The sequence below is a fragment of the Lampetra planeri genome, chromosome 26 (assembly GCF_965212315.1).
Source record: "Lampetra planeri chromosome 26, kcLamPlan1.2.h2, whole genome shotgun sequence".
NCBI classification, from domain to species: Eukaryota; Metazoa; Chordata; class Hyperoartia; order Petromyzontiformes; family Petromyzontidae; genus Lampetra; species Lampetra planeri.
Genome location: NC_136132.1, coordinates 13,192,864 through 13,219,007, shown reverse-complemented (window position 1 = coordinate 13,219,007; position 26,144 = coordinate 13,192,864). Strand labels below are relative to the sequence as shown.

At 46.6% G+C, this 26,144-nt stretch overlaps 2 protein-coding genes across 6 annotated transcripts in view; one reads left to right on the top strand and one right to left on the bottom strand.

The window, feature by feature from the left end:
• Window positions 1–12,407, bottom strand: part of CENPN (centromere protein N) — a 14,473-nt gene extending 2,066 nt beyond the window's left edge. Inside the window, exons 1-9 of one of the 2 annotated variants that reach the window (XM_078606894.1) lie at window positions 9,432–12,407; window positions 8,144–8,189; window positions 7,112–7,171; window positions 5,648–5,721; window positions 4,806–4,862; window positions 3,905–4,006; window positions 3,731–3,779; window positions 2,145–2,266; window positions 498–624 (exon numbers count right to left, since the gene is read on the bottom strand). In XM_078606894.1, coding sequence (XP_078463020.1) covers window positions 498–624; window positions 2,145–2,266; window positions 3,731–3,779; window positions 3,905–4,006; window positions 4,806–4,862; window positions 5,648–5,721; window positions 7,112–7,171; window positions 8,144–8,189; window positions 9,432–9,602 — 808 coding nt within the window. In that variant the 5' untranslated portion in view covers window positions 9,603–12,407. Of the gene's footprint in view, window positions 1–497; window positions 625–2,144; window positions 2,267–3,730; window positions 3,780–3,904; window positions 4,007–4,805; window positions 4,977–5,647; window positions 5,722–7,111; window positions 7,172–8,143; window positions 8,190–9,431 lie in introns of both variants that reach the window. The other variant, XM_078606892.1, reaches the window with a different exon arrangement.
• Window positions 10,070–26,144, top strand: LOC144727780 (uncharacterized). 4 transcript variants are annotated; one of them, XM_078606889.1, is made up of 7 exons: window positions 10,070–10,251; window positions 15,742–15,817; window positions 16,165–16,413; window positions 19,285–19,423; window positions 21,497–21,639; window positions 23,870–24,368; window positions 24,791–26,144. In XM_078606889.1, the coding sequence occupies exons 2-7, from the start codon at window positions 15,768–15,770 to the stop codon at window positions 25,145–25,147; spliced, it is 1,437 nt and encodes a 478-aa protein (XP_078463015.1). In that variant the 5' UTR covers window positions 10,070–10,251; window positions 15,742–15,767; the 3' UTR covers window positions 25,148–26,144. The 4 variants fall into 4 exon arrangements, with proteins under 4 accessions (XP_078463015.1, XP_078463017.1, XP_078463014.1 ...); XM_078606888.1 differs by lacking the exon at window positions 10,070–10,251 and adding an exon at window positions 10,488–10,823; XM_078606891.1 differs by lacking the exon at window positions 15,742–15,817.

The following is a 26,144-nucleotide window of genomic DNA, read 5'->3' as shown; positions in this document are numbered from 1 at the left end:
AAAGATGAGTGTGGCCAGATTATTTGAATTGTGCTTGGGAACCATTGCCTATGCAGATGTGTTTGCTGTAATTGTTAAGGTCCTGATAATTGGTTTTTTACCCTTCTATCTGGCAACAAAACTGACACCTTTTTTACAAGGAGTCATGTTTACATAGACCACAATACCTGCAGTCATAATGCAAACAAAAAACATAACTCTGATAATGTGCACTGTCCTTGAAGTTGATTGGTCCACACCCGAGACAGCTTTCCTTAGAGCCTAGTCTCACGTGGGTTGGACCAGATGACGCCAAAAGGCGCACAACTCAAAGACAATGCACCATCAGAGTATGAGAGCTCGGGGTAAGCATTTACACCATTGGAACCTCATTTGCCAGTAAACATATGATAATTTTGTTGCCAGAGAGAAGGGTAAAAAAACCAATTATCATATTTTTACTGGCAAATGAGGTTCCAATGGTGTTAAGGTCCTGTTGGCCGAGTGCTATGTAATACCGAGAGGGGCCAGAGACTTGACAGCCTCGAGTACGTTCTTGCTCTCCAGTTTGACCTTCATGCGGAAGTGCTCAGTGTGCCCCTCCATCTGCGGCACCACCTTGTATCCACGGAAGCGCGTGTCCATCTGCAGAAGTCAACACATTATTTGGCGATGCTGCACTGGCAGTGGTGCACAAGCACAATTAACAACATAAACACATTGATCAAAAATAGTGTGGCCTTAAACGAAAAAATATATAATAGGTGCCGTTTCAGGCAATGGCCCTGCTATGCTATGAAGAAGCATCACTGCCCGAAACGTTGCCTATTTTGTAACCTGCCTTTTAAGGCAGTGTTATTCACAAATTATTGAATTTTTTTGTTAAATATACATCTAAAGAAGGGTTATTCAGTGGCCAAGGTAATGTCCTGTTTCTGCTAAATACACTGCAGTGCTTGCACAACTTCTGAAAAGGCTGCCTTTAAAGGCCCTGCAGAAAGGTCTATTCCCAAAATGTTAGCGTGGTGAATGTTTCCATTATATGGCAGTGGTAATGATGTGACAAGTTATTTTAATTTGTTCTTGTTCCCCACTGCCAGTCAGAAAAATGACTAGCTTTTCTACCCGTTTCGCCCGAGACTTGGATTCTTGTCTTGGATTAATACACGGCCTACGCGGAGGGTGGGTGGGGGATGCGTGACGTCAGCACAAATGTGACGTCACCGCTCACTTGCCGTGCAATATATTATATCCATTATTGCGCCCCCCCAAATACAAAAGTCTATTGTTAGACTTTTAGCATTGTGTACAGCCTGGATGCGACCCACATGCCAAATTTCAAGTTTGTAGCATGTTGGGAAATATACTAAACGATTTAGGCAACTCGGGAAGGGAATGACGCGAGAGCTGAAAATTGTCATGTTCCCTTAGAAATTCCAGACAGCATAAGCTGTGCAAATTTCATGACGTCAGACCTCAGCGTTCGAGAGTTTTTGCTGCTTCACACAAACAGATGTATTATCTGCTTTATATTTAAGAGCGAGCTGAAAATAATCACGTTGACTTAAAAAATCGAGACAGCTATGTCGCGCATTTGTGCGGGATACACGGCCTACGTGGAGGGTTGGGGGGGGATGCGTGACGTCAGCAGGCAAACTGCGTAACACTGCCGCATGCGGGTGACATCACAGATGTGACGTCACTGCTCACTTGCCATGCAAAATATATCCATTATTGTGCCCCCCCCCCCCCCCCAAAATACAAAAGTCTAATGTTATACTTTTAGCATTGTGTACAGTCTGGAAGCTACCCACATGCCAAATTTCAAGTTTGTTGCATGTTGGGAAGTATGCTAAACATTTCAAACAGACACACATTCACAAATTTCCCTTTTATATATATTAAGGTTAAAAAATCAATGTCCAGGTCAACACAGCCAATACCACTGATATAACCTTTTACCATTATTCCTTTAAGTTCTGCAGCTTTTGCAAGATCTGATTTTTCTGTCCCACCATTTGGCGTTAGGTTTTCTCCTTGGACGTTGGGCCTCTGTACTTCCACTCAGTACTTGATAGCAATATTTGCTAGAAACATTGCAAGGAGTAAAATTTTCTCGTTTTAAAAATGTGTGCGGTCTTCGTGGTGAAGCGTGTCGCCGATACCGCGTAGGAGAGGCTTTCCAGCATGGGCTGTGGGGCATCCCCGAAGGCCTGGCGCGTCAGGGCCATCGTCCGCTGCTTCTCTCTCAGGTTCTCGTCGCAAGAGCGAGGGTCCAGCGGCGCCACTGCCTCACACCATCAGCACAACCAAGTCAGGTATAGCCAGGGCTACATTTCTAGGCACATGACAAAAGTTATACCAAACGTGGTTTTGCTGGGCACATATATTTTAGGGTCGCCAACTCAGGCAGGCAAGAATTTACATCAGGGGTGGGGAAACGTTTCCTTACCAAGGGCCGAATAGGACTTTAAAATACAGTGGTACCCCAGAGATCAAATTTAATTCGTTCCAGAAGGCCATTCGAACACCGATTTGTTCGAACACCGAATTAATTTCCCCATAAGAATTCATGTAAATGACATTAATTGGTTCCAGACACAAGAAATCTCTCATTATAAAGCATTTTTACACGAAGTTTACAGTAATTACATACATAAAATCATACAAAAAAACAAGAAACACAATAAATAAATGGAATAAATATATGGAATAAATGAAATAAATGAACATTGAACTTCACTTTACCTGTAGTAACGAGAGTTGATGGCTTGAGTGGAAGGTGGTAAGGAGGAGGTGGTGGTGTTATTGTTTGGAAGGGGAGTCTCCTTCCATAATAACGTCGGTTAACTGCCCTTCTGGGGTTATTTCTTTTTGTGCCTCTTTTCTGCCACTAACTGTGAGTCACTTGAGCTCTTTTTGACTAAAAACGTATCTAAAGAGCCTCTCATACGGTAAAACCTTTGTTTGGACAAGCGTCATGCACGCTGCTCATACGCGTCTCAGCCGTACAGGTTCTTTCAAGTCGCGATTGCCCGTTCGACCTCCGAATTTCGTTCGGTTTCCGGGGCAAGAAATGTTCGGAAATATAATTCGACCAGCGATTTCTTCGAGTTCTGGTGCGTTCGATCTCCGAGATTCTACTGTACCTTTGGCCAGCAATCGTACATTAGTTGACAGTAAACTTTGATCACACAAATGTAGGTATTAACTGCTTAGACCTACTTTAAAAACTGGTGACCGAGCACGGAGCTAAAACTATACATGGCATTGCCCAGTCAAAAATATTCCCCTCTAATAATAATACCCGATTAAAGTGGCTAAGATGCTCACAGTGATTGATAGTGGACCAGTCTTGATTTGAAGCTTTCGTGACTGCAGGAATCCATACTCTGATTCTTTCGGTAAAGTCATGTAGATTGAAAATAATAATAAAAGCAACACGACGTTTCCGTTGCAACACAAGCATCAGTCATCACCTGTTGGAACACAAGCATCCGTCATCACCTGATCAACGTGACTTTACCGAAAGAACCAGAGAGTATAGTTAGTGGACCGTTTTGAAATGGTAGGCTTCATGTGGCCACGGGCCACATGAAATGAGATCGTGGGCCATATTCACCCCCTGGGCCATAGATTCCCCACCCCGGCATTAGATAAACTAACCACACCATTGCATAATGTGGACAACTGCATTTGCAAACACATGTTCTTAATTTGTATTGAAAAAATCCTGTTTGTAGAGTTTCACCTTTTTCTTGGACACTTGTCTCTTGTGCCAGCTTGTTGGGCCTGTAACCCTAAAAAATAAAATGGTGCTTTTTAAAAAATTGCAGTTCATTGAAAATATGGGCATTCTTTAATTTGACAGTGCCTCAAGTTCAGGCAGCCAAAAGCATTTAAACTCGGTCATTTTAATCAATACCTCGTTAGTCCTCCTGAGAATGATCTGTGCAAGAGATTCAAGGTTGCGGCCTTTCAGCGGCACCACTTGAACTTCACTATAGTTCAACGTGGCCTGAAGTGCCTGGGACAAAAAAACATTGGTGAAATTTATAGTATGAAATTTATAGGTTAGGATTTCAAGTAATAATGGCTCACATTTAAAATAATGCTATGACATTGGTAGAGTGCACACATGACTTCAACTCGATCACAAGTAGACTTCTGATCTCCATTTGTTTTTACCTGGTTATAAACATCATGTGTCTATACAGTCTGACATTTTAGCTGGATTTTGGTGGATTATCGATACAATTTCAAAATATAAACAGAAGTAACACTATCCCCTTTAACGTTCACATCCTATATAATTTACAGTATAATTTCCTACATTAAACACATTGCAGTTTTCATTAACAATTTAAAAGTGGTCAACAAGCTTATGAACCTGCAATTATTTTGTTTTATAATCCTTTCCAAAAATAATATTGAGGCATCAACTCATGATTGAGGTGTTTCAATTACATGTCAGCATCTATTAAAAGTCTGCAAATTTAGTGGTGACATTTTTAGTCAGATTTATGCAATAATGTCCAGTTAGTCCTTAAGTCTGAGAGCTTTCCCAATTTCCATACTGAAAAAGGCAGGTGACTTCATCAAATGTAAAAACTAAATTAATCATTGGGTAATCGAATAATGGAAAATTTAGAAGCCAAACAATCACATGAGCAAGCTGGTTTTAGAAATATACTGTGTATTGTCACTAACTGCAACGTTACACCAGGCTTGTATTTTTTTATTGGTATTCTGGAATTCAATATGGACCCTCAACATCTACTGTGTTGTACAATGCGCAAAAGTGTTGAGTCCCAAAACCCAATTACCTGGATGATGTAATCATTATAGGAGGCCTTCAGGTCGGCAATGAACATGTGGTGGCACTGCGGGTAAAACACGATGTTGGCCATCTGGCCCATGGAGACAGTACTCCGTGCACCCTCCATCAGTATCACTTGTATCCACACGGCATCCTCCCGAACGATCACTGCCACCACCTGGCAATCCGCATGCATGCAACACCGCGTGTTACAGCTCTCAATGTCAAAAAGCAGTGATTTCCTGCTCAAATTTGCATTATCTATCCAGAGGAAAACTCTGCTGTTGACTTTGCCACAACATGGTACTTATTTAATCCACCCCAGAGGGATAATGGGCAAAGAAAACTCCCAACCAGGATTTGAACTTGCAATAGTGAGCAGCTCGCTCTTCTTCTAAGCCACTTAACCAATAAATCAATACAGACACATTGTTTCGATTTAAAGCTTTCGTGACTGCAGGGATTCATCTTCTTGGTTCTTTCGGTAAAGTCACGTAGAAGGGAAGTAATAAAATAATAAAAGAAGTAATAAAATAATAAATTGTTTTATTATGTTTTATTTTTATTATTTTATTACTTCCCTTCTACGTGACTTTACCGAAAGAACCAAGAAGAAGACACATTGTTATTGACAACATTCCGAACGAGGTCTTAATTTTTAATTTCATATTTTCTGGGTAGCTGGTAGACTGGAGTAAGTGGCACATGGACTATTAGAAACCAAAAGCAAGAGGTATACTGGATGTTGGTGTGCTGGTTGCTGAAATATTTTCAGAGTTTCTGACCCAGACAGACCCAGGTAAAATTAAGCCAAGCCAAATTTTACCGGATAGCACAGGAAGGGCTTACGTTTTCAAAATATGCGGAGATGTTTTCTTGCAGCTCGTACTCTAAATCTCCAGCATCAAAACACTTGTCTGCTTCTGTGAGAGAAAAGCACCACCTACAGGTGACCAATTTATATACACATCAATTACTATGGGATGTGTAATTTGGACACTTATTTCTAATTAATATTTAAATGACATACGGGCAGTCCCCGACTTACAAATATCTGATGTACGAACATCAGCACTTATGAACACCGATAAGATATTATTTTTAAATCATTTATATTAAGTTCACTTGCTTGCTTGCGTGCTTACGACCGTGCAAATCTTTCGGTCGTTTTTTAACCCACTTCCCGTGATCCAATCGAGCTGACATTTTGCACACAGACTCGTTGTGCGTGACAAGTTATTTTCGTGAAATTTTTTTCCAAAATTTTACACTTTTTTGGAAAAAATAAATTATATTTAATTACCAATTGCTTAATTGACGCAGGCAATCATCTGACCCATAGGTGGCAGCCATCTCAAGCCAGAGGACGAGAGGACTCTAGCCGCCACGCATATAAAGGATTTATAGTGAAAAACTTTGTTTTTACGGGTTAATTTTTTAACCATCCAATTTGCGAACGTTTGCTCGTACTTGCAAAACCGAACCACGGAACTATTTTATCCGGCGAAGCGATACTCCACGAGATGTAATGAGTCCCAGCATCAAGCATAATGCACGGCAGTGAACTGGTCGCAACATGTTTCGTGCATAACATCGTATGCTGTTTGTACTATTGCTTAAGTTTTGATATCATTGTAACCCTCATCATGTCTGAGAAACGAAAGACTGATTGATGCAAGTGATGTTGCTGCAGCGAGGAACTGCCGCACCATTGATTTGGAGGTGAAACTGGACACAATAAAGCGGTCTGAGAAACGTGAAACTCCTACGAACATTGGATGTGCATTAGGCCTGAACCAGTCGACGGGAGGAACAATAGAAGGCAAAGCTCGATTTATTGAACATGTCAAGGGCTCGGTGTCTATGAAGTCGACTATAATTCCAAAGCAAAGGGAGTGGTGTAATCAGTGAAATGGAAAAAAATGTATGCATCTCTCCTGTTACACAAGCAAGCCAGCATCAGGATTTATGTTACTTTACATTTTATTTACTGTACAGTATTTATTACAGTATTACATGCAAATGTACAATATTTATTCTTATTTGAGTTTAACTTTTTGTTGAACCATAGCAGATTTTATAACACTGACCGTATGTACAATTAAAAACATTAGATTAGTGAGTTCCAAGATACAAACCATTCGACTTAAGAACAGGTCTTAGGAACGAAACCCCTTCGTAAGTCGGAAACTACCCATATTTAAATAACATCTAGTTTAAGATTATGCCTATCTCTATTCTTTTTTTACTATTTACACTGGAGTTTTGTTCTCACCTCGTCCAACTGGACAGCAGTGCAAGTGTGATATTTACCCTGGGGGTTTAGAAGCTGGAAGACTGTCCACTGTTTCTTATTGGGGGTTTTCTGCAGAGCTGCCAAAGCAACAAAACATGACAGATAGAAGTGTTGATCATTGAAAAACATCGCAAGTCTAATCTGAAAACAAAATAAAATAAAACTAAATTAAATCACGACGTTTCGGAAGCAACACAAGCATCCGTCATCAGGGGTGACTGCTCCAGCAAAATTACTGTAGCGTATGAAGAGAGCTATTTAGAGACACGTGTTTATATAGGGTACTAGGGGGGGAAGGAGCCAAGGGGTGGGGGGGGGGCATGTGGCAAGTCGTGTGGCGTCGCGGGAGGTTGGGCAGGGGATTAGCATGAGTTAAGCCGATAGATAACCATCTTTTTTCTTTGTTATGCCAGGGGAGGGGAGGGTGAGTGTGAGTACGGTGCCTGTATGACGAATGTGGCGGTGGGGGAATGGGGGAGGCAGGGGAGAGTGGGATGGGGGGGGACAATTTTTGCTATTGAAACACTGTTGTACATCAAAATTTCTTAGTGATGGTGGTGTATCAGGCTGGGAGTAAAATACTGGAAATATGGATATGGCTGTAAAATTATAGGGCAGAGTTAAGCCGATAGATAACCATCTTTTTTTTCTGACAGATGCCTGTGAGCAGTAGCCATGTGTTAATTTCACCCCATCTCCCCACAATTCATTTTGATGTGGTTGTGATTCAAGTAAAAAATTTAGCATTATGCCTTATCAGTTCCATGTCACATGTTGTATCTGTATTGATTTTTCTCTCATGGTCTTGTTTATTGTCTGTTTGTTACTTTTGAAAAAAATCACGTGTAGTTTATCTCGATTGTTTGTTCTCATCTATAACATTCGTTCTGTCTCCTCTATACTATCTCATTCGATCAAACCTTTAGCATATAAGAATATAATCGGTTCTTACGCACACCATTTGATGCCTGTATGGCGAGTGTAAGAATCTACTTTAAGCCAAACATTTTGACATGTCCAGTGTTGTGAGCAGTTGACACGAGCCTTACAGAGAAGGCTGAGCTCAGCCACCTTCTTCAGCTCCACATTTTTCTCCTGCAAGATGGAAACAAACAACATCAGATAATTCCACTCAGGTGTCATCTCAGCCCATCACATTTCTGAGATGCATAAAATTAGTGGGACATAATTTGGGGGATGTTTAGTTGCAGTCCTATGGATATATTTCCCACCACTATAAGAATGTGGAATTTTCACCACTGGCTTGGGGCTATTAGCAAAGATGAGCATCACCCCAATATAATTTGGGAGTGGGAAAAACTAACAACTTTATTTTGAACAAGGTTTCAGCTGTTAAGGCCACAGACCAAGACATTGGCCTGGGAAGAGGTGATTCTAAGTGTGTGAACCAGGACATGAAGGACGGTGAAGTGGATGTGTGAAGGTAACGGCCAACGACAGGAACGAGTGGAGGAGGACCGAAAACAAGACCCCACATGGAAGATGTTTGGGCTGTTAATATGTTAGGGGCCGTCCATAAATGACGTCACGCACCTGGGGGGGAGGGGGGTTAGACATTTGTGACGATGTGTGACGAGGGGGGGGTTTGAGAAATATGACGTCACATGAAAATACGCAACTTTAAATAAACAGACTACACGTTCTACTTAATTAAATAGACTTTTAAATAAATGTTTTCTCTTACAACATCAGAGTGCAGCGCCACATTAAATACGCACTACAATGACAATAATTTGAAGCGTGTTTTATTTTCAAAATGGAAATGATTGGGGGGGGGGGGGCAGAGCTTTGTGACGTCATATTTGAGGGGAGGTATGCCTTTTTGTGACGCCGTGTGACGAGGGGGGGGGTCAAAAACCGTCCAAAATCACGTGACGTAATTTATGGACGGCCCCTTATCTTTTGACTTGGTCCAAAGCCAGAACTTGCACATTGCGTGACGCCCTAGCCATGGCCTCAACAGACATTCCAGCTGTGCCCATAACCTTTCCGCTAACCCTACTCAGATCTAGCACACGTGTACCCCTCTCACCTTGCCTAACATAAATATTTTCTAACATAAATCTTGCTCAATCCAGACTCTACCCAGGTCTGCCACTCACCCTAAACCAAACCTCTACTCTCACACCAACACTCACCCTTAAACACTAACCCTCTCTGCCTAACCCAGACATTGCACCTCATATGTGTGTATATGCAGCACCTTTGTCAATCAACTACTAGATGACAATGCGGAGGGAGGATAAATATCTGAACATACGTTACATTTTGTCAATGCTTGTTGGTACAGGCGGGGGGGGGGGGGTACAGATGCACCTTGCAGAAGCGCACGGCCGCCGAGATGAAGTTCCCCTTGCCGCCGCGCGTCACCCGGCCCAGCGCCTGCATCTGCGACCCGGAGAAGACGCCCCAGGCCTCCAGGACAGACAGGCACTCCGCCTGCCTCAAGCGGTACATAGCGTGGCGCAGAAGCACCCACGGCTCCATTGCCGGCGTGGAAGAGTTGGCCAGCACACCAAGTGCCGCGGCTGCTAAACTGTGGGACGCGAGCGCACAGGCCCCCTTTCGCCGGCCTTGGCGTGAGCGACCAACCGACTTGCGGACTTCACACCTTTATTTTACCTTTTTGATTACACACAACTGCCTTATCTTCAACCGTAATCGCTGTCGATCGCCGCTGTGTCAATAATGAGGAGTTATTCGTCGTGTATCTCACGGCGGCGCTTATAAAGCGTTGCGAGTCACTCGCGCTGCTCGTCGTAGAAGCAGCCAGCGCGTTGCCGCCATCTCGTTTGTATGTGGAGTGGGGAGGAAGGGGGGGTTCAGGGGGGGGGCAATTTAAGCGTCTCAGCCAATCAGGGACAAGACTGCGCGCCTGAGCTCGCCTCGGATTGACGGAGACGGTCGAGGGGGCGTCGCCGGGGAGCGAAGCGCGCGGGACGTGACGTGGGGCGGGGGAGCGGTGGCGCAGCGGTGAGCGACTCCGCGAAGTCGGCGACTTCACAACCGCGATCTTCAATGCTGGCAAGGAATCCGATGAGCTGCGAAGTTCTTTTACACAAATCTCCGGTTTAGTTGCAACGACAAACAATCCCCAAAGAAAAAAAACCCGATAGGAGTGCAAAGTATATAAAAGGTAAGCAAGTCACTCAAATAAAGTACTGTATTTCAGTAAAAAATTGCATAAGGACATGCGTTCGATTCCCGCTCACGACTAACACCAGTGACGATTATCTGAACCGGTCCTGGACCTCCCCTAGGTCGACTCGGCCTCAAATAAGTATTTGGTGCGGTGTGTAAACATCGCCACTGGGGAGACAAAGGCGGTAAGGCGTGGTGCTGGCCACCAACCCCCTCGTGTGCCGTGCTGGCCTTCAGATGTGCTCGCTAACAGCACTTGCCCCTACAGTCTGTCAAAGGATCATACCGGGGCATCTTTGGCGCTGGGCTTGTGGGAGGGGCCTTGTGAAAGGCAGAGGAGCGATGCCTCGCATCAATGAGCGGAGCGTCAGGCAGCTAAAACACAGGAAGTTGGCAGAGTAGGGGGCACAGATGGTGCATCTCCTAGTCATCTGACTCAGTCAACCCGTGTCACCTGGGTCTGTGTACCTGTGACCTCCTGTCAGCGAGCCTTCGACACTTTACGTCGCCGCCTCAAAGTGCACCTCGCCTCGCACGAGCGCCGTGGTGGCGCTGGGATTGTTGGCGGTGAGTGGTGGTTAAGTTTCAAGTTTAGAGACGAGGGTGTCGCGGGTGCAGTGGTGGGTGTATGAATGAGCGAGTGACTGAAGGGGTGAGTCAAAGAGCGGGTGAGTTTACGCTGCAATGTTGTTGCTTAACCAGGTGAGAACTCGAGAGACCAGGAGAGTCTTAATTCGAAATAGTGACCAAGGTTACCAAACTGATGAGCGAAACATGTAAAGACAAATAGAAATCGGGCCGAGTGGGAAAGTAGTTTCCTTGCCTACACGAAGGGCCTATAAAGACCTGGGATGTATTTTGGCCCTGGTTTAAAACGATCCTGGGTTCTTGCTCGACTCGTGATACGAGTCAAGGGCGGGGCCGATTGGCAAGCGGACGTTATTGTCTTGCTCCTTGAGTGGCAGACATTGTCTCCTTCATATGTACGTCCGTATAAAATATATACGTGTATATAAAAGTACACTTCCCGTCAACAACACAACCTCCTGGAAGTGCATAACGTCGGCAGCCTTGCTTCATGAAATACGTGCGAATGCTGGACCGGTTTGGATTTCCACTGTCATGAGCAGTCCAGATTTGTTTGGATTCACTGCTGTTTTAATGAGTCCTCGGCAAGGTAAGGTAAAAGTTAAAAGGTACCTTTTACCTTACCACAATACAATCACTCTACCCCACCTTTTACCCTTTAGCAGGTAAGGTAAAAAGCAACGAGCCTACCTTTACCCTACCCTTACCCCATACAAATTACCCGATTACAGGGTAATTACTAGGGAACTACATATGGAAAAGGTTTATAACAGGCAAATGCTAGGTAGAGCTCTTTATTCATATAGAATACTCTCGATTATTCCAATTTTACACGCTTGTTGTCGTTGTTGTCATTGTTGTTGTCGTATCTTCATATCTTGTAACTCAATTTTAACCCACTTCCCAATGTGTTATCGACTGCAAATTTGGTATACTTATGTCATACTGATGACAATATATTCTATCATAAAAAATATATATATTTTTAAACATTATTTTTTATATATTATGTTTCGGCTTGGGTCTAATTGTCCACGCTCAACTGATGTTGGCTGTAATTGGCCACGGTCCCTTACGTTATGGCAAGCTTCGGGGCCACTTCCTGGAGTCATGGAGTTCTGCCATTACTAGTACATTTGTAGGACTCGTACAAGGGTTGTCTTTCTCTCTCTTTATTTTCCTCTTAGAGTCCACCTTCGCCGCGCCACCGCTCCGCGTCTCGGCGCGGCCTCGCTCCGCTCCGCGTCTCTGCTGCGCCACCGCTCCGCGTCTCTCCGTGCCCTCACTCCGCTCCGCGTCGCTCCGCGCCTCTCTACCTCACTATCGCTACGCTTGTCGTCTCTACGGTTTCTCCTACTCTGCATCCTTCCGATGCATGGCTACCCTGTCTGCTCACTGCGTTCTCGCTACCACTGTCTCTCCACGCTTTACTCTACTGACACTGTCTCTCTACGCTTTACTCTACTAACACTGTCTCTCTACGCTTTACTCTACTATCACTTGCTCTGCGACTCCCTGAGCACCGTTGCTGCACCTCTATCCACGACGCCAACTCGTACAGGATTCCCTTCTCTCCGTTGCGCTCTGGCTTATATCCCCACACCAATTAATCTCCCTAATTATCTCTACCCCCCGCTTATCGCTCGCCCCTTGGCCCCCCGTGTCACGTGGCCTTGTTTTCGCCGCCGGAGCGACGCCAGCTAATGCCCAAGTACCTTTCCAGCCAATCACTGGCCTGTGTCCTCCCGGCTACCCTGACACCTGTTTCAACCCTTAACGACCCACTTCGCCTAAAGTCACAACAACAACCATTACCTCACATCACCCCACTGTACTGTGCTTGCTCGCATAGCAACAGAGGCGGAGGATGCGTGGTGCGTTATACTCAAGCCCTACACATTTAATAAAAGCGTGTTTTAAAAAAAAGTTTTTTAAAATATTACTTATTAAATGGAGGCCACGGACTGCGCCACGGAGCTTTTAGCGGTAAATAAGGTACCGTATTTACCGGGTATTACTTCGCGCTACCTTTACCCTACCGGGTAATTCTTCCGAGCTACCTTTACCCTACCCTTTACCTTACCCCTGGGCATGCCGACACCTTTACCTTTTACCCGGTAAAAATGTTAAATTACTATTTCTTAGGTTTTTTCGGTAAAGTCACGTAGGTAAAAACATTAAAATAAAATAAAAAATCACGACGTTTCGGAGGCAACACAAGCTTCCGTCTTCAGGTGGTACCGTCACAGCCACGACAGCTGTATCAAGTAAATGAGAGATTGCAGGAGTTACCACTGCGTTTATATAATGGTTGGAGAAGGTGGTGGGGCAAGGGCCGCATACTTATTATTAATATGGCAAGGTGAGGCTTGAGACTAAGAATAGACTGCATAACAAAGGCTGAGCCTTTGTTATGGAGAGGTGCGGTTTGTGATTCAACCTGTAACAAGAAGACCACCACTAAACATGGTAAAACAGTAATGGTTGTCTGTCAAATAAGATTGGCAAATAAGTGTAGTTAAATCTTTTTTGCATGGTTAATCACATCTTTCCAATGATTACTCAGTTTGTAACCGTCATCACGGTTGAAATTATGTCTGTGTTTGTATATTTGTATGGCTTCGTGTACAAACCTTTGATGGTAGCCAGGAGGTTTGCAGAGAACCTTGGTCTCGGAAAATACAAGCTCTCATGAAATTGTATTTTTCGAGACCAAGGTTCTCTGCAAACCTCCTGGCTACCATCAAAGGTTTGTACACGAAGCCATACAAATAAACAAACACAGACATAATTTCAACCGTGATGACGGTTACAAACTGAGTAATCATTGGAAAGATGTGATTAACCATGCAAAAAAGATTTAACTACACTTATTTGTCAATCTTATTTGACAGACAACCATTACTGTTTTACCATGTTTAGTGGTGGTCTTCTTGTTACAGGTTGAGTCACAAACCGCACCTCTCCATAACAAAGGCTCATCCTTTGTTATGCAGTCTATTCTTAGTCTCAAGCCTCACCTTACCATATTAATAAGTATGCGGCCCTTGCCCCAGCACCTTCTCCAACCATTATATAAACGCAGTGGTAACTCCTGCAATCTCTCATTTACTTGATACAGCTGTCGTGGCTGTGACGGTACCACCTGAAGACGGAAGCTTGTGTTGCCTCCGAAACGTCGTGATTTTTTATTTTATTTTAATGTTTTTACCTACGTGACTTTACCGAAAAAACCTAAGAATATGAATCATTGCAGTCACGAAAGCTTCAAATCTAGAATGTTAAATTAGCTTACCTTGCCGAGGCCGAGTTTTAACTGCCTGACGTAATAGGCAAGAACCCTCTTTAAGGCACGTCACTAACACTGCCCTTTTACGGCAGTGTTATTGACGAATGTTTTGGAGTTTTGTTATTTGTGCACTACTGCCAACGAAGTATCACCAAATTATGTAATATATTTGAGATATTGTTTCTTTAAGCAGTCAAAGATCCCCCGTTTAGGCTGTTGGGGCAAGTGCTGTTAGCGAGCACATATGAAGGCCAGAATGTCGTACGATGGAGTTTGTGGCCAACACGACGTCCAACCGCCTTTGTCTCCCCAGTGAAGATGTTTACACATTGCACTGGGTACTCATTTGAGGCTGAGTCGATCTAGGAGAGACCTTAGAGTTTGGGAAACTGCTGTAAACAAACCACCACTATAAGGGTTGTAGGCGCATCGCCTGTGTCCTGTGCGGATTCGATTGAGAGCTGTCCACTGCCTTTGAGGGAGATCACAGCCGTTGGATCAGTGATGAGGTGTTGGTTCTTTATGTTGCATGCATCCCACCTTCCTGTCCACGCGACGGGAAGGTGGGGTGATATGGCAATTTGCCAGTGGCTGGTGACGCAAACTTGACCCACACTCTGCAGGGGGAAGTGGCAGTGGACTTTAGCACCTACGAGAGGCCCCGGCGGGGGTTATGGGGGCAGGCAGGGGGACCACTAACCACATCAGGTAAGGGTAGAGGTTCGCAGGAGACTCGCTCATCGCTGGACATTTGCTATTCGCACGGCGGTACAGATATGGCAATCCCAACCCGAGAAACCTGGTTTCAGCGCCGCCGTTCCAAAGCCAGGTCAGGCCAGGCCACCCAAGACTGGCAGCACTCACAGAAGGGAGGTGTTGTTTCACCCAGCCAGCTCACATACACACTTGTGTAATCAGCGCTGGCTGAGGTTTGGTGGGCAGAGGATGGCAGAGGGCAGGCAAGACGAGGTTTTAATCTCACATCCTTCGTACACCCCCGCCCCTGTTGTTGGTGGCTGCATCAAAAACGATAATGAGCCGAAAACTGAAAAGTCGAGTTGCAATGGGGAGGTCGGGCAAGTGGGTGGTTTAGCATTTGTTTAGCTTGCACACTAGTGAGGTTCCAACCATAACCAACTAGCCCTGTGTCCACGAGTGCTTTCCATAGCCCAATCAACTCACAAACTCTCCCCGATTTACAACCGTTTTTCCAACTACCCCAGAGCCGTAAACAATGTTCTGATTATGCACGAAACATTAACAGCTAGCCAGCTACCCAGTAAACATGGAACATTGGGCCAACGTTGGCCCAACGTTGACATTTACAGGGCAGCCACTTAATACAAGGTACAACACAACTGTAACCAAGTAGCGCTGAACCCACTAACTGGACCACCAGTCCATAAACAAGTAATTACTCAGCAGCTGGCCTCATCCTTAACCCTAAACAACTCACCCCTAATCATAAGCAACTATAATAGCAGCCACCAGTGGTAACCCTAACTCCAAACTCCAGTGACTCCCCAGGTCCACTTGTCATATTTTATTCTCTTTGCAGTGCTGGTGTTCACAGTAATAATATGATTCAACTTGTAATGCTCCGCACAGTATCCGCTCACTCTTCTCGCGAGAGAATGACTCGGAGGTGCAAGGAACCAAAGACAAGCGGGAACACAGCCCTGTGGTGAGCTGGCACCAACAGTTGCCCAAGCTCTACTGTCCTCTATATATTAAGGTGTTATCGGTCGATTAATAAGTGTTTAGATGAGGGGGGAACCAGAACATTTAAAAACCCCACGTAGGGGGAAACACTATCCCATACAGATAGAATGGGTGGAGTCAACATTTTTGCTGTACCGCCTCCTGGCGAGCAAGAGTATATGGTACCTCAACTCCCACGGGAAGGGAGTTTCACAACATTTGCACGATCCAGCAACCCTCGCCTGCACAGTGCTGGATTACAGATCACGTGTGCCACCACAGTACCCCCCATGTGCTGTGTCTGTGCCCGTCGTGTCTCCGTGTGCCCAGGGCTGTGCCCGTGATTGACGGTAAAGTCACGATGACGACACCACCACAGCGGCTGCGTGTGGCCGTGGTGGGAGCCGGTGCGGCGGGCCTGTGCACCGCTCGCCACATCTTGGATAGCCCTGCTGACTTCGTGGCGCCGGTTGTGTTTGAGATGGACTCCGTGGTGGGAGGGACCTGGGTTTACAAGGAGCTGCCGCCTGAATCCGACGCGAGTTGCCCTGTCTTCTCGAGCCTCTACCGTGACCTCAGGTGCCCGACTGTGGATGGTCTGGTGCTATTTGTTGCTGACCCATTGGGGCTTTTGGCCTTTGGGACTGTGTTTGGCAACCGTGATAGAAACAAAAAAGCATGTGGACCTGTGTCAGGCACTGTGCATGGATTATTCACCCACCTGTACTCATATAGGCAAGGGGATAAAATATTATTTGGGGTTATTTCACTATATCTCATCACGCTGGCCAGTGCGGGTTGATAAAGGCAGGGAGCATACAGTAAAATTATGGAAGTTGATGCACTGCCCATTGATGCCATAGCAGCGGTACCATAGCTTCCGAGATCTGACGAGATCGGGAACACATCGAGTGATTTGGTCACAGGTTGATCTTGATCTGTGCCGTGTATAGATGTGGAGTGAATTCAACTGAGTCGCACACGTTATCTTAGGAGCAACACTATTTATTTACACAACGGTATGTAACAACACAATCTACACTCGGGTCTCGAATGCCCATCTAACCACGCTACGGCAGAACTAGACATGGTTCGCTATCCCGGTCCGGACCACATGGTGGGTCCCGGACCGCGTGGCTAGGGGCTTCTTCTCCCCGACGTGGATCTTCGTAACACCAGGACACGAAGAACCTCGAGCTCCTCACGGGGCCCTCGTTATATGCCACCGGGCTGGGACTGGCTCCGCCCTTCACCCCGCCACCTTCCAGGTCTCTCGAGCTCCTTCTCGAAGGTTCCCGAGAGCTCTTTTGGACCACGCGACCACCCCGCGGCCCCCGTCCACCGGTGGCCCCCCTCCAATATCATCCGGTCACGTGTCAGCAGGTCAACCAGCGTATCATACCCCAAGGTAACCCTGGCTGGCTGACGCTCCCTCTAGATCCCTTACCGGGAGCCCGCACCGCACACTGCTCGCGGTGCCTCCGCGCTAACCAACGCTCACCTAAGCCCCGCTAGGGCTGGTACTACATCCCGTAACCCAGGCTGCCCATAATGACAACACATTACCCGCCGTGGCTTTGCAAGCCCCGGCACCATACGGTGACAAGCACAGTCACGACAGATGTAATAAAAATAAAAAAAATTGCTTAAGTGTTCGAAAATTATTATTCTGGAAAGCCAATAATTCCATGGACTAAACATTTGTATCAATATGTGCAGACACAGAATACAGTTGTGCTGATATAAATATATTGCTTTAATGATTAAAAAAACGTGATTTTTACTGATTTAGTCAAGTTATTTATAATCTCCACAATGACACAAATGATTACTTTGAGTTATGGGTAGAGGATGCTGAAGGGCAACCTTAGTTAACGAATTATGAAAGTCCCGGCTAGCATACACACAACATTGAGAAATACATAGCCTCCCATTGGCTCTCTATGGTGCTGGGGACCTAGAGGCCACGCATTGGCCAAGAGGTGAGAATCTGCGTGAGTGAGGAGAGACGGTTCCAGAACGCAGGGGGTAGGTTGGGGGTGGGGCGTATGTTAGGGAGAGGGAGGAGTCGCTCATGGTCAGTTTGTGCTATCTCTTCCGTGCTGCCCTGTTCCATGAAGCCCATCCAGGAGTATTAGTACTTACTAAGCCATCAATTGGCTGTTTCAAATGTCCCTCCAGGTGTAGCCCCAAGCCAGTCCCCATGGATAAGCTTGTCCGCATCAAGCACAATCTGTGAGCACCAGTTTGAGCGTGAGCGTTCCCACGCATGAGTCCACATTTGGTTGGGTTTATTCCATATCTGATCTTGACACTCAATAACAGGGCAAGGCAAGCCGGGACATCTGGTCGAAGATGAGCTACATGCCCCGGATAGGCCTAGACTGGTGTCGAATGAGGTCCTCTATGTTGGGGAGACCGGTGCGGGATGTGATGGTGATGTTTGTGATAAAGAATGCGCTGTTCACAGCACATATGGAGAGCATCCAGACGCTCTATGTTTAACGTGAGCAGTGTCCAGGTATTTGAGCAATAGAGCACAACTGGCAGGATGGAAGCATTGTAGATGCGTAGATTTGTTTTGAGGCCGAATCTCCCCGTTGCCAGATGAGGGCCATGCTGATTCTTCACCGGATTTCCACTTTGGGTTGACCGGAGGAGCACGGCGTACTACCGAGTTCTATTACTTTGTTGACCCCTCCATGGTCTGCCGCCCATTGTGCTTGAATTTGGTGGCTGTCGGACACAATGACAGGTTCCACACCTTCGTAGTTATCGATAGCAGGATGGAGGTGCACTGGGTCACTGACGAGTAGTTTAACATTGTCCGCTGCCAACTCTGCCCATTAACCGGTCGATAGCCAGCCAGAATAATGATGGCGAGAACATGCATCCTTGCCAGGCTGTAGACCTGGTACGAAACGGTTTAGACATTTCTTGTCCAACCCTCACCTGTGTGGATGTATCACCGTACAGGTTGGATATCAAGCGTATTAATGGCTCTGGTGTACCACCTCCTCAGGGAGAATTCCAGATCGCTGTCCGGTCCACCAATGTAGGGGATGTACAGGGGTCAGTTGAACTCTCGGTGTAGATCAGAGAGCAAATGGAATGGAAGGACAGCATCTGCTGTGGACTGAACCCACTGTGAAGCCTGATTGGTGGGGTGCCGGTTCTCGTGCAAAAGTGAGGACAAGTTAGCGAGTAGCATGTTGGATTTTTTTCCTGGGACAGATAGAAGGGTGATAGGACAGTAGCTACTACAGTCAATTGGTGAATCTTTTCCTTTATAAAGTGAGACAATCACGCCATCTCGTCAGTCAGCCGGGAGGTTCAGACAAACAAATTAAATTATCAGATGTACAAGCACTTATTATTGTTTATGATGTAAACTAAGGGAACATCGCACAATATCTCGTTAAACCAGTCACTGATCTCTGTGATTTTCAGGACAAATCTGCCCAAGGAGGTGATGGCCTTTCCCGACTTCCCATTTGACAAGAATCTGCCGTCCTTTATACACCACAGCGACATGCGAGCCTACCTGGATCAGTACGCCGACCACTTCAGCATTCAGCCACACGTGAAGGTGCCCTCACAGTGCCATGGCGGGGAGTAGCGGCAGCTGAACAGTGCAGTGGTGCCGGCATAGCAGCAGCAAGAGTGTGTGGAAGCAGGGGCAGGGTGACAATACAGCAGGAGGATGCCATCAAAATGCCTACCGCTCTAGTTTTGGCCTCTGTGCTGTGCAGAAGGGCCATTGCCTGTAATGTTTTTTTAAAGGCCGTGTTATTGATGAATGAGTTAAATGACTGTGTTGTGTAGTTATGGCTCTGGTGACAGCGGGCTGTGAGCTATGCTGCCGTGCGTTTTACAGGGCCTCGCTTTAGAGATTCCTTGTCTATGTCCATACCATTAGCTCAGCAGCTATGATGGGGCCGAATTAAATTCCTTCGAGTATCTACAGCCCAGTGGCTCAGCAGTAGAGCCAGCGTCTCGCAATTGGATGGTGGTTTTGATTTACCACTGGGGATGATAAAATGAATACCAAATTGTGGGGAAGTCAACTGTTAATCATTTTATGGATCAATTCACTCCTGCCATAAAAATGTGGGTTTTCCCTTGCTGGCTCAGGGCTGTAAAAGGGAGCTGAGCACCAATGCCTCAATGCTAATTTGATTAGAAAAACACTTCCTAGCAAGTGTCAATGCTTCATTCAATCTCACTCATTCTTCTCGATATCTTGCCTCACTGACTCTCTATCTGGCTCTGAGCCATCCTCTGTTCTTTGCTCCCTTTCGGCTGTGAGTGCGGCATCGCTCAGGGATGATTAACAAGGTTTGATTGAGGGCAGGTGATACACAAGTATGTTTTAACAAAAATCAATAAAACGAAAGCATGCCACACCCTTTGTCATGATTATCTTAAGCGTGGCTGATATATCGTTATGCATTATGTACCTTGTGCGATGTGTGAACATCAGCGATAGGGAAACAAAGGTCGAGCGACCGTGGTGTTGGCCACACCACCCCCTCGTGCGCCATGCCAGCTTTAATAGGTGTTTGCTCACAGCAACTTGTTAATGGCTATATTCGGGTGTGAATACAGTACCATGGGGAGCGGTGGAGCATCGGTTAGTGCATTGCGCTGCGAACCTGGCGACCCGAGATTGATTCCTGCTCATGCCCAACACGAGTAACGGGTACTGCACGATCCGACCATGTCCGTCTGATGCTTGCTGAGCTGCATTGGCTTCTGGTTGCTGAACAAATACATTATCAAGTCACACTCATTACACACAAAGTGCTTGGTACAAATTAATCACAATACCTTGATCTTGTCAAGGAGCATAAACCATCATGCAAACTTGCCATCCTCATAGAGGTTTTTGGCGAACCATTGAACAAAGATGGTCACTGCATCGCGCACTTTCAGATGCACTTCTGCTGCCGTCTGGAACGCTCTTCCGATTTTATGAAGCTACTGGAGCTATGCACTTTTAAATCATCTAGATTGAAAATGTATTTATATGCACTTGGTTTTTGTGTTACATTTTTCGTCCTTCCCCCGCACCTTCGATTAGCACGGTTGGCTATGTACGGTGTAAAAAAGTTCAACATAGATACATAGAGAGACAAAGGCTGTCAGGCATGGTGTTGGCCACCCACCTTCTCATGTGCCATGCCAGCCTTCATATGTGCTGGCTAATAGCACTTGCCCCAACGGTCTGTTAAAGGCTATACAGGGGTCTTTCTGTATGTATGTGTATGAGCCAGTTTCTGTGTACAAGTGTATGTGGGAGTATTTGAGTGGATAGGGGATTGGTTTTTCTTTGTGTGTGCATGAGCGTGCATGGGGAGCAGTAATGCAGCGGTTAGCGTGCTGCACTACGAACCTGGCGACCCGAGTTTAATTCCCGCTCACGGCTAACAACAGTAACGATTATCTGAGCCGGTCCTATGCCGCCTCTCGGTGGACTCAGCCTCAAATAAGTACCTGGTATGATGGGTAATCATCGCCACTGAGGAGACAAAAGCGGCCAGGTGGGGTGCCGGCCACCCACCCCCTTATGTGCCGTTCCGGCCTTCATAGGTGCTCGCTAACAGTACTTACCCCAAAAATATGTTAAGGCTACATGGGGGATCTTTGTCTATATGAGCAGTTCCAGTGGCGGGTGGAGCTGGTGCAGCCGGTGCCGGGACCAGCTGGCACAGAGGACAGCGTGGCCTGGGACGTGACAGCCTGCAGCCTGACCGATGGGCACCGCACCACGCAGCGCTACGACGCAGTCATGGTGTGCAACGGGTGCGTGTAACGCCGCGCCGCCACACTTCATTAATTCATTAGAGCTGGTGGATGACACAAATGTGAAACTCCCTTCCCGTGGACGTCGAGGTGCCATACCCTGGCTAGCCAGGAGAAGGCGGTACAGTAAATATGGACTCGACCTTTCCACCTGTATGAAAGTCTTGTTCCCTCCCACGCATGCTCCGGTTTCCTCCCACTTGTAAACACTTAATAATTGACCGATAACATATTCATATATGGAGCAGCTCAGAGCTTGGGAAATAGTTGCAGTCAGTTTACCGCATGGCTGCCTTCCTGCTTATCTGTGGTTTATCATACCTTTGAGTCGTTCTTTCTCTTTAAGAGTGAGCAAATACTGTGCGGTGGTGTGTTACGGGTTGACATTAATATCATAAATAAAATCGGTTACAAAAATATAACAGAAAATAAAATTTGATTTCATTCAAGATTATTACAATTGGACAGAAATCATCGATTACAAATACCCACCAACGCGAAAGCGTGACTTTGACGAGACGAAGTGAACGCGTCTAAATGAAGACGCGGAAAGACATCATTTAGTAGTGTCATTCGAGACTGCAGTTTACTGAGGAAGACCAAACAGGTAATTAGCTTTGTATGTATATTAACAGGTTTACTGAGTATTATTTGGGTCTTTCGGTAAAGTCATGTAAATAGGTTCAAATTAATACAAATAAAATAAATAAAAACTACGACGTTTCAATCACAACACAAGCGATCGTCATGTTTTCCTCCTGATGACGATCGCTTGTGTTGTGATCGAAACGTCATAGTTTTTATGAATTCATTTGAACCTATTTACGTGACTTTACTGAAGGACCCAAAGAATATGAATTCCTGCAGTCACGAAAGCTTTAAGTTAAGGTTTACTGAGCTTACTTCTGATTGGCTGATCTGTTATAATACTGGAGAGGGGGGGGGATTTTTGCATCCCCTCACTGCAATTTATTTTTCATAGTTTGTTGTTGTAACTTGCTGACCCACCCCTACTGGACATCTGTGAAAAAGGGCTTCATAGCTCATTGGATTCCTCCTTCAGTCTAAATAAATATTATGAAAAATTCTGATTTAGTAACATAGAGAGTGTAACGAGACGTTTGACTGCTTTAGTTCACCAGATTAATAGAATGGCTAAATAAAAAAGGCCTGTAAAGTATTCTTATTGTTACCAATTCATATAGATCTAATAAGAGATAATTACACAGGTTTGACTGGATTGAGACTCTAAATAATAGTTTTTTCAATGCTAAATTAACACTGATCACCAGCCTCACCTCCCGCACCACCCGCTTGTGTCACCTTCACGTGCGCTTGCAGGCGTTTTGTCGGGTAACCTTGGCACGGGCATTATTAAACTTGTCCGTCACGGCCTATGTAATAAGCTATAAAGGGCGCACGCATGTGCGTGCATTTCTTAAGAGAATAAAAACTGGAGCGTGTGAAGCCTGACACAATGCCGCCTATTATATGTCGCACTTGATCCTTGAAAATTAAATGCCCGTATAAATTAAGTGATAGGGCTGGAGCGGTGGCGCAGTGGTCAGCGTTCTGCCGTGACCTTGGCAATCTGAGTTCCATTACCGGCCACTGCTAATGTCAGTGGTGAGTGATATTTGATCCGGTCAGAGGCGCTTGCCCCTTAACCAACCCGCAAGTATGGCCAATCACCCCCTCGCCCCCTTAATATGGTGTGGGGAGGCCTTCATCCAGCAGTGGATTGACAATGGATGTATAAACCATTATTAATTTGTATACCTACCTAATCAGAGAATCAAGAAAGAGAAGTTGATTATTAAGGGGTTCTTCTGTTACCCAGTAGTCACTGTTAGGTAACTATGCATGTAAATTTTTAAACTTACTGTTTTGATGATGCCCCATGGTGTAAAGTGCAGTCTCAAACCCATATTATATCCACTCTATCCTTCTGGCCTCTCTATTCATGTGCTATGGTCCATTGCTGGAAATGTCGCCTCTTATATTATTTTTCTTTTAAGGCCACAGTGTTTTTGACGAATGTGTTGAGTTTTTGTTTGTTAACTGTGCTTCTGCACCACTGCCATCCTAGCATCACCAAATAATGTATTTCGGCCAGAAAGACCAAGTGGATGATAAGAGTTGGAGACTGCACTTGCTTTCCCCAATGGGGATTGATGGCCAAGATTTACATTGCCAACTGCCTCACCGATTTACTTCTCCGTTTCCCTAGCCACTATTCTGAACCGCACGTGCCAGATATTCCCGGCGTCGGTCTCTTCCGTGGTGAGATCCTCCACAGCCACGACTACCGCAGCGCCGAGTGGTTTGCGGGCCGGCGCGTGGCGCTGCTCGGCGCCGGTGCCTCTGGCCAGGACATTGCCGTAGAGCTGTCCGGCATGGCGAGCTATGTCCTGCTCTGCCACCGCGGCGCCAAGCCGCTCCCCTCCGCACTGCCGCCCAACGTTCAGCAGGCACCCGCCGTGCTGGCGCTGACGGAGAGCGGCGTGGCGTTGGCCGACGGTACGGAGCGCGCGGTTGACGCGTTCGTGTTCTGCACGGGCTATCGCTACTCCTTCCCCTTCCTGGCGGAGGAGGCGGGGGTCTGCACGGGCGACGACGAGCGAACGGTGGTGCCGCTCTACCGACACCTTGTCCATGTGGCCATGCCGACAATGTTCTTCATCGGGTTGTGCAAGGTGGTCGTCCCCTTCCCACTGTTCGACTGCCAGGTGGGTGGGGTCAGCGCAGTGTGGCGTCATTCACAGTCACCGAGCAACGCTGCTCACCAGCGCTCACCATCGCCAAGAATCGCTCACCATCGCCCACTAGCACCCGACATCACCATCACCCAACAACACTCACCATTGATCAATCACTTTCACCAACATCACTCACCATCACTCACCAACACCCATAATCACTCAACATCACTTACCATCACCACCAAATATTCCTCATGATCACTGACCGCCACCCAACATCACCCAGCATCACTCACCATCACTCAATCATCACCCACCACTACTTGCCACCATACATCAAGCAATGCAATAAAAATACCAAACACAAACTGATGATATCACAACGATTGTCACACCATGAAGCCTAGCGTCGCATTATCACCACGAGCGGTGCTGCGGCGACCCCACAGGTGCGTTTCTCGCTGGCGACGCTGGTGGGCCGCGTGTCCCTCCCATCACGCGGCGAGATGGAGGAGGAGGCACGGCGCGAGCGAGAGCAACGCCGTGCGGCGGGGGTCCCCGAGCGGCGCGAGCTCGTGCTGGGGGAGCGGCAGTGGGGGTACATGGCGGAGCTGGCGCGGTTAGCCGGCGCCCCCCACATGGCGCCTTGCGTGCGTGAGATCTACGACGACGTGGCGAAGCGGCGTTCACTCGACCTGCTTGCGTACCGCAGCGTTAACTACGAGGTGACCGGGCCAGAGTGCTGGTGCTTGCTGCCTGGTGATGGCGGCAGACGAGATGGTGCAAAAGGCAATAGTGGAAGATAAGAAGGTGGCAGAGGAGGTGGGAGAGGAGACGGCAGGAGAGGAGATGGTGAGACAGGCAGTGATGGGAGATTTACGGATGTTAATGCTGGTCGATGATTAATTAATCTATGTGAGGAGATATGGCGAATGTGTGTTCTGCACTTCACGTGCACAGCCTTGGAGTTTTTTGACAATAATAACACGTTGAAGCCTTTTGTGAATCCATTCTATTGCTGATGAAGGCCTCTCCACAACTGGTACAACGTTGCAGTTGTGTGACCATACTTCATCATGCTGGTCAGTGTGGTTTGTTGAAATAATAATGTATTTGTTGGAGCGCCGCTTGGTCACTACCATTGATCAGATTGAATGTGATGCGTGCTCTTTGTCCCATGGCACTGGCTTTTGAGAAGAAGGGCTTCTTACCCGGGGGGTTCATTGGTCCCCTCAGGGCAGAGGTCGCAAACGGGTTTTGATTCCTTACCTGTACCCGGCCGCACCAGGGTCACAAATGGGTAACCGTACCCTACCCGATACCCGGCCGGGTACGGGTAGCCGGGTATCGGGTAGGGTACGGGTATCGGGTACCCGATTTCGACCTCTGGGATGAAGCCATGTTGCAGGCGCCGGTGGGTTGATTCTAGGAACTTGAATTGTGAGAAGAAACAAGACGTTGGGAAATGAGTGACAAACGGTTACTCACTAGTGACTCACGGCCTTCTCACTCATTGGTTGGGGTGAGTCACGTGCGGCTACCTGTACCCGTACCCGGCCGCACCAGGGTCGCAAACGGGTACCCGTATCGGGTAGGGTACGGGTATCGGGTACCCTATTGCGACCTCTGCCTCAGGGGTCCTGGGGCATCCTTGGGGTGAAAAGGAGGTGGGGGTCTACATCAAGGTAGGGGCCTCAGAGGGGGCAACAAAGTGTTGAGGCATGTCCAGCTGAATCTGCACCCAAGCAGCTTCACAGTTGTCACTTTAACCCTCTCGTCTGTGATTAAAATTAAGTGATGTTT